Genomic DNA, 6,558 nt, shown 5'->3' with positions numbered 1-6,558 from the left:
CACACTGCACAGCTGTCCTTTTATAGCTGCATACTGCACAGCTGTCCTTTTATAGCTGCACACTGCACGGCTGTCCTTTTATAGCTGCACACTGTACAAATGTCCTTTTATAGATCCTGTGGTGAGAACCCTCCAGACTGCCAGGCTTACAGGGCACTTCCAGCTGCCACCATCTGCACATGGGCAGAAGAATGCAGTTTTTTTCTGCCTTCCCATCAGGGCGGGGTTGGTCTCCTTTCTGGACAGTGTTATCTAGCAGCTGCTTTATGGGTATTAATGAATGTTGTCCTGGAGAAAGGATAGCATTGTCCTCATGGGGTTGGGCTTCACCACTGCTCTCTGTGGCATTACGCTAACAGCAGGCAGAGGACATATCAGGTAGGGGACAAATCCCACCAAGCTCATCATAAGTGACATAGAGGATCTTACATCTGTTCTTTTGTTGGTTTGTTTGGGGTTTTTGTTTTGTGTTTTTGAGACAAGATCTTCCATCTGGCTGGCCTGAAAGTTGCTATGTGGGCCAGCCCAACCTTGAACTTACAGCCATTGTCCCACCTTTTCCTAACGTTGTGATTACAGGCAGCCTCACTGTGCCCAGCATTAGGACATTTCAGGTCTTCATTTGCATTAGTATTTGGGTACATGCAGAGATAAAATGGGAGTTTAGAGGGGTGGGCATGGAGCTCAGTGGTATAGCATTTGCCTGGCATACTCAAGGCCCTGGGCTCTCTACTTAGCACTACAGAAATTAAAATAGGTGGATTTATTTGATTGATAATCCAAGGTGATTATCTCTGGAAAACCCTTGATTGACATCTCAAGACTGTGGCCAGGGTTTTTGTACATCCATCCCGTCAGCTTCTCAGGAGCATTGCACTTCGAGTGCTGACCCACGAGGATCTCAGGCCCTCTGCAAACCAGTTCTTTTAGAACCAAAACAGTGGTACCCTAGTGTGTTGGGAAACATGGAGGTCTCAGGAGTTTGTGAGCTGTTTCTCTGACTGCCTTCTCTGTTGATTAATGATTTTGTTTTTACTGCTTACTCTTCTTAAGATAAAGTCAAAATCAATGCAGACATTTACTTATTTCCTACGTTTACCCCAAAGAACTGAAGGTGCTGACCGTAGCACGCAGCCCTCAAGGTCAGAAGCTATGCTCCTTGACACACTGTTTTCTGTTCTTTCTGCAGAAGAGGTGAAGAAACTGTGTGCCACACAGTTCAATAACATCTTCTTCTTGGATTGACTCCACTGGCTCAGCAGAACATCTTTAAAAACCTCAACAAACTTTTCGTTTACCATTACAACTTACTGGTCATGATAGTGACTGGGTTAGGGACATAGTAAAGCAATACCTGCTTGGAAGAAATCACATTTCTACTTGGTCTGATGATTCCCTGAGGTTTCTAGATGTTAAATATTTATGTGAAATTAATTAAATGTAGTCAGCTGAATACCATTCCATTCTGCTGACATTGTGTGGATATTTTACTGGAAAATAAGACTAATAAATTGTTAAAGTTTTTAAAAATCCTGGTTTCCTATTGAGTCTTGTGTTGCTGGCTGTTTTGACTGCACTGGCCAGGAGGGCTCATGACTCCAGGTCAGGGCTAGGCCAGGCCAGGCCCAGAGGACTTGGATTCAGGTCTCACCGCTTTCGTCGGGCTACTCACAATCTCCTGTAACCTAGGCCAAGTTCTAAGACAGCTCCAGATACTGTGCTCGCCCCCAGCCATAGCAGGATTTTACTGCTACTGTTACATGAGCCGTACTGTAAATGTCTGATGTGCAGCCCCTGAGGAAGGCTGGGTCCACCCTGAAGCGGGCCTGACCCTGTAGCAGGTTGAGAGCCACTGCTCTCGGGGTCTGATGCTCCCTTTGCCCTCCCCGGGCACCTGGACTCAGGTGTACACACGTGCACACACACACACGTGCACACACACACACGTGCACACACACACACATACATACAATTAAGATGTAAAAATCTTAAATCCACGTGGTAGTTTAAATAAGCTTGGCCAATGGGAAGTGGCACTATTAGGAGGTGAGGTTTTATAAGGGGAGGTGTGTCACTGTGGAGGTGGGGCTTTGAGGTCTCTTTGAATGTCCAGGTCTGGCCTGTGTGATACAGACCTTCCTCCTGGCTGCCTGTGGAAGACAGTCTCATCCTGGCTGCCTTCATATCAAGATGTAGAAGTCTCAGCTCCTCCAGTACCAGGCCTGCCTGGATACTGCCATGCTTCCCACCTTGATGATAATGGACTGAACCTCTGAACTGTAAGCCAGCCCCAACTAAATGTTTGCCTTTATAAGAGTTGCTGTGGTCATGGTGTCTCTTCACAGCAATAAACCCTAAGACAACCCAAACACTAAGAGACAGTATCTTGACAGCTTGGGGTCTCCCTGTTGACAAGAGAAGGACAGCGAAGCACAGATACAGTCACTAGATTCGATTCGCTTTGAGTACTTCCCTGATGTTTCATTACACACCCCAAGCTGTCTATCTAGACATTTCTCCTCTTGGTCATGAGGCCTCCCGAGAGCCACGTCACCCTGTATGCCTTCACAACTGAGATGAAATAGAGCTGAATTTTACTCAGCCCTGTTTTGCTGACCCAGAGAGTCCAGGGTATGGGAGAAAATGAGTTGAGTGATCTGAGACCCATTTACTAATATGTGCATGCTTACATACTCATTCAGTTAGGTTCTTACAAATGCAGCCAGCCATACAAGAAAAATTGAACGTGTGGGCCAAGGTAGAGCATTTCAGACACAAATCAGAAGCTCAATGCAAACACTTTATTTTATGGAACATTTGTCTCAGCTTTCTGTCTACTTGTCCTTGCAGCTCGACCATGACACTGCGTGCCTTCACTTCTTCTTCTTCTTGCCAGGGCTGGCCTTGCTAGTCTGGATGGAAGCCAGATCCTCTTTAGGGGGACTGGGCGTGAGTGGCTGAGAGACTGGAATCTCCAACGGCTCCTTGAGCACAGTGATGTCAAGTTCAAAGTCTTGTTTCCTGGCCTCCTCTTCCCGTAGGATGTTCAGCCTAAAAAGCAAAATGAGAATGTAGCTATTTGTTTTTTTCTGTAAAATTGTGAAACTAATTTAATTTTTTTTTCCAAAAAATTATGTGGTAGACTGGTATGGTGGTGACATACTTAATCCCAGCATTTGGGAGGCAGAGGCAGGTGGATCCCTGTGAGCTTGAGGCCAGCCTGGTCTACAGAGTATAAGTTCTAGGCCAGCCAGAGAGCTATACAGTGAGACCCTGTCTCAAAACACAAGTAAAACTTTTGCTTCTGTGCACGGGGTGGGAGATTGTGTGCAGATGCCCTGGAATCCACAGGACATTGGACCCCCCAGGTGACATGGGTGCTGGGAATTGAACTCAGGTCTTCTGTAAGAGGAATCTGTGCTCTTCCCCTGCACTCTCTCTCCAGCCCCGAGTCTGGATTTTATGGGGTTTCAGTAGTGCTTGTGAGTAAAATGGTCTGTTGTGTCTAAAGTGCTCCAGGCAACAGTTGCCAGTGTGGCCAGTGTGGCCTGGGAGGGTTTCCTGCAGCTGAGAAGCTAGAGGCGAGCCTCTTCTGCCCCTCCTGAGTGCTGAGCTTGTAGGCTTCACCATCATACCAGGTTGCAAAACACATCGACATTGGGAGCTCTGGAAAGAGCAGAAGCCTGTATGTACATGAATGAGTTCGTGCATCCAGGAGTGTGTGTGGTGATATTCTGTCTGGACTCCACCTCCACGGTTACCTGGCAACAGCCAGGTATGTTCCACCCCAGGGTTACCTGGCAACGGCCAGGTACGCCTGGCATTATAAAAGGGGCTGTTTGTCCCCTCCTCTCCTTCTTACTCCTGCTTCTCTCCCTTGCCTCTTGCCCCCTTGCTCTCCCTCTCTCCTCATTCCCTCTCCCCAACTTTCCACGTAGTCATGGCTGGTCCCATGCCCTAAATCAACTCTATTCTATACCGGTGTGTGTGTGGTACCTCAGGGGAAGGGATGCCTTGGTATGGGCCCACTGAGGTATCCCCTTCCCCCACACTCTGCCAGAACATATTCTTTTTTTTTTTTGGTTTTTCGAGACAGGGTTTATAGCTCTTTCTCTTTTTATGATCACAACTGTGTGTGTGCGCGCACATATGCTTCTTTTATCAGTGCTAGGAACCAAACCCAAACTTCACACTTTAAGCAAGCTTCCACCACTGAACTACATTCCCAGCCCCACCCCCAGCCCCCAGGTCCTTCTTTTTTGTCCTATCAGAGATGAGGGCATTGTATGCATCACTGTAAGCCTGTGGTCCTAGGACATCATTTTTGTTTCACCATAGGCTAAGGTCCTGCTTGGGGTAGCTCCTGAAGACAGAAAAGAAAACTCAGGATGTACCATGGAGGGCAGGTGCCCTACCTGGCTTCTAGCTCTTCGTTCTCTATCTGCCTCTGCTGAGCCAGCTCTGCTTCCTGAAGCTGATTTTCCTTCACTTTCTCCTTGAGCATCTCTTCACGTTTGTAGGCACTGAAGAGCACATTTACAAAGAAGACATAGAGGTTGTTCACCCATATGTTGAGTTTCTCTTTCTGTTCATCTTTGGGCTTTTCATATTTCTCTGCAATGGAGTATAATTAAAACAAACATCAGTACAGTGTGAGGGGTGTCTTCTGTCAGCTGTGGTGATCCTGGGGCACTGCAGCCTGTGAGGCCTGAAGAAATCACCAGATGCCTTCCACAGCAACTGAGGAGGGCCAGTGCACAGCGGCCTGGGGCTGATTATCAGTCCTTCTGTCCAAAAAACCTCCTGCTGGTTTTTCTCTTTCTTAAACAGCAGAAGTGTTTTGTTGTTATTTGTGTGTCTCCTTCTGTTTTGTTTGAGACAGGGTCTCGCTCTGTAGACCAGGCTAGCCTGGAATTCACAGGATCTTCCTGCCCCTGCCTCCCAAGTGCTGGGGGATGAAAGCTGTGCCCCAGGACACCAAGCTATTCTTTTAAAACCGTGTAGGGGAGAAGTGTGTGTGTGCATATGAGTGCAGGTGCCTGCGGAGGCTGCAAAGTCACTGCAGCAGGAGGTGCAGGTCGTTAGGTGGCTATGGAACTCAACTCTGGGCCTCTGGCAGAGCCATATGAGCTTTTAAAAATGTTTTAGAGGTTTACCTTTTTACTAGAGTATTCATGTTATTTTACATGTGTTTTGTCTGAATGTATGTATGTGTAGCACGTGCGTGCTTGATGTCTGCGGAAGCTGCAGTTGGGAGAGACCCCTGGAACTGGAGTTACAGATGATTGTGAACTGCCGTGGGGATGCTGCGAATTGAACCCAGGTCCTCCTGCGCGCGCTCTCGCGCGCTCTCTCTCTCTCAACTCCCCATGCCCTGCATAAAAGCCACTCTATGCTATACGTTCACCTCAGGAGGGAAGGGATGCCTCAGCACGGCCTGCAGAGGCACCTCCTCCCCCCACTGAACTGCACCTCTTTCTTGTTATAAAACACAACACTGCCCAGCTTCCCTGACTTTTTAATAAGAATGTATTCATCAGTGTGTGGTAGTGCATCTTTTTTTTTTTTTTCCTACATTCAACTTTGAGAGTTTCCAAGTTTTTTCCAGGCCCCAAGTTTGTACCAAATGGCATACTTGAGGCTACATATTAATAAATTTCATATTTATGAAAATTTGTGACTCAAGAATGACAATGTGTTCTTTTGCCAACATGATAAGTGTCATTTCTTGTATTATCTATTGAAATTAAGACCTTCCAAGTGAGCGTTACTTTGTGAATATCTCAGACATGGTGAACCTGTCAGGAGAAATCAGGGATCCTGACTGAAGGGCAGAGCTGTGAGGGACTTCCTAGTGGCACCTCCAGCCTCAGCCAGGCCACCAGCAGAGCTCTGGGATAAGAACTTACCACTCACCGCCTGCTTCCTGTTTATTCAGGGTCTGGGTGCCATTAAGATAAGAAAGCCTGTTTCTGAGTGAACCCTGGCTTCTAGAGACCGCGAAATCCAAACACTTCCCGGGAGCCAGCGCTCTTTCTTCCCTTTCTTTCTGAGCTAAATGCCTAATTCTTCCTAATTTTGTGTGTGTGTGTGTGTGTGTGTGTGTGTGTGTGTGTGTGGTTTTGAGACAGGGTCCTATACTCAGCCAGGCTGGTTGCAAACTCACTGTGTTGTAGACAAGAACCTTGAAGTCCTGGCTCTCCTGCCTCCACCTACCAAGTGCTGAGATCATAGCTGGGGCCCACCACACAAATTTTGTCGCCTTTAAAACAATCCTAACTTGTTAGTGACTGGGCAAGTTTGAAAATTCAAAGAGTTGGTGCTGGACTTGTGGCTCAGTGCAATGAGCAATAAATACTCGCTAGCCATGTGACAGCCAGATTCCATCTCCAGAACCACAAAATAACAATTTTATGTAACCCAGGGTTCCAGTTATTAAGGTCAGAATGTCTGCCTGGCAGTTGTGGCGCATGCCTTTAATCCCAGCACTTGGGAGGCAGAGGCAGGTGGATTTCTGAGTTTGAGGCCAGCCTGGTCTACAAAGTGAGTTCCAGGACA

General features: G+C 47.2%; 2 protein-coding genes across 3 annotated transcripts in view; one reads left to right on the top strand and one right to left on the bottom strand.

Annotated features, from left to right (window-relative positions):
• The window catches only part of Ccz1 (CCZ1 homolog, vacuolar protein trafficking and biogenesis associated), a 66,072-nt gene extending 64,542 nt beyond the window's left edge, over nt 1-1,530 (top strand). Inside the window, exon 15 of the mRNA XM_021162225.2 lies at nt 1,190-1,530. Within this exon, the coding sequence (XP_021017884.1) occupies nt 1,190-1,245 (56 nt within the window). The 3' untranslated portion in view covers nt 1,246-1,530. The remainder of the gene's footprint in view (nt 1-1,189) is intronic.
• Nucleotides 1,531-2,826: 1,296 nt separating this feature from the next.
• Rsph10b (radial spoke head 10 homolog B) overlaps nt 2,827-6,558 on the bottom strand; it is a 53,929-nt gene continuing 50,197 nt past the window's right edge. For both annotated transcript variants that reach the window (XM_021163175.2, XM_021163176.2), the window contains 2 exons: nt 4,416-4,614; nt 2,827-3,051 (listed from right to left, as the gene is read on the bottom strand). In XM_021163175.2, the coding sequence (XP_021018834.1) occupies nt 2,874-3,051; nt 4,416-4,614 (377 nt within the window). In that variant the 3' untranslated portion in view covers nt 2,827-2,873. The remainder of the gene's footprint in view (nt 3,052-4,415; nt 4,615-6,558) is intronic.

The sequence above is a fragment of the Mus caroli genome, chromosome 5, assembly GCF_900094665.2.
Source record: "Mus caroli chromosome 5, CAROLI_EIJ_v1.1, whole genome shotgun sequence".
NCBI lineage: Eukaryota > Metazoa > Chordata > Mammalia > Rodentia > Muridae > Mus > Mus caroli.
This window is presented reverse-complemented; position numbering and strand designations above follow the sequence as displayed.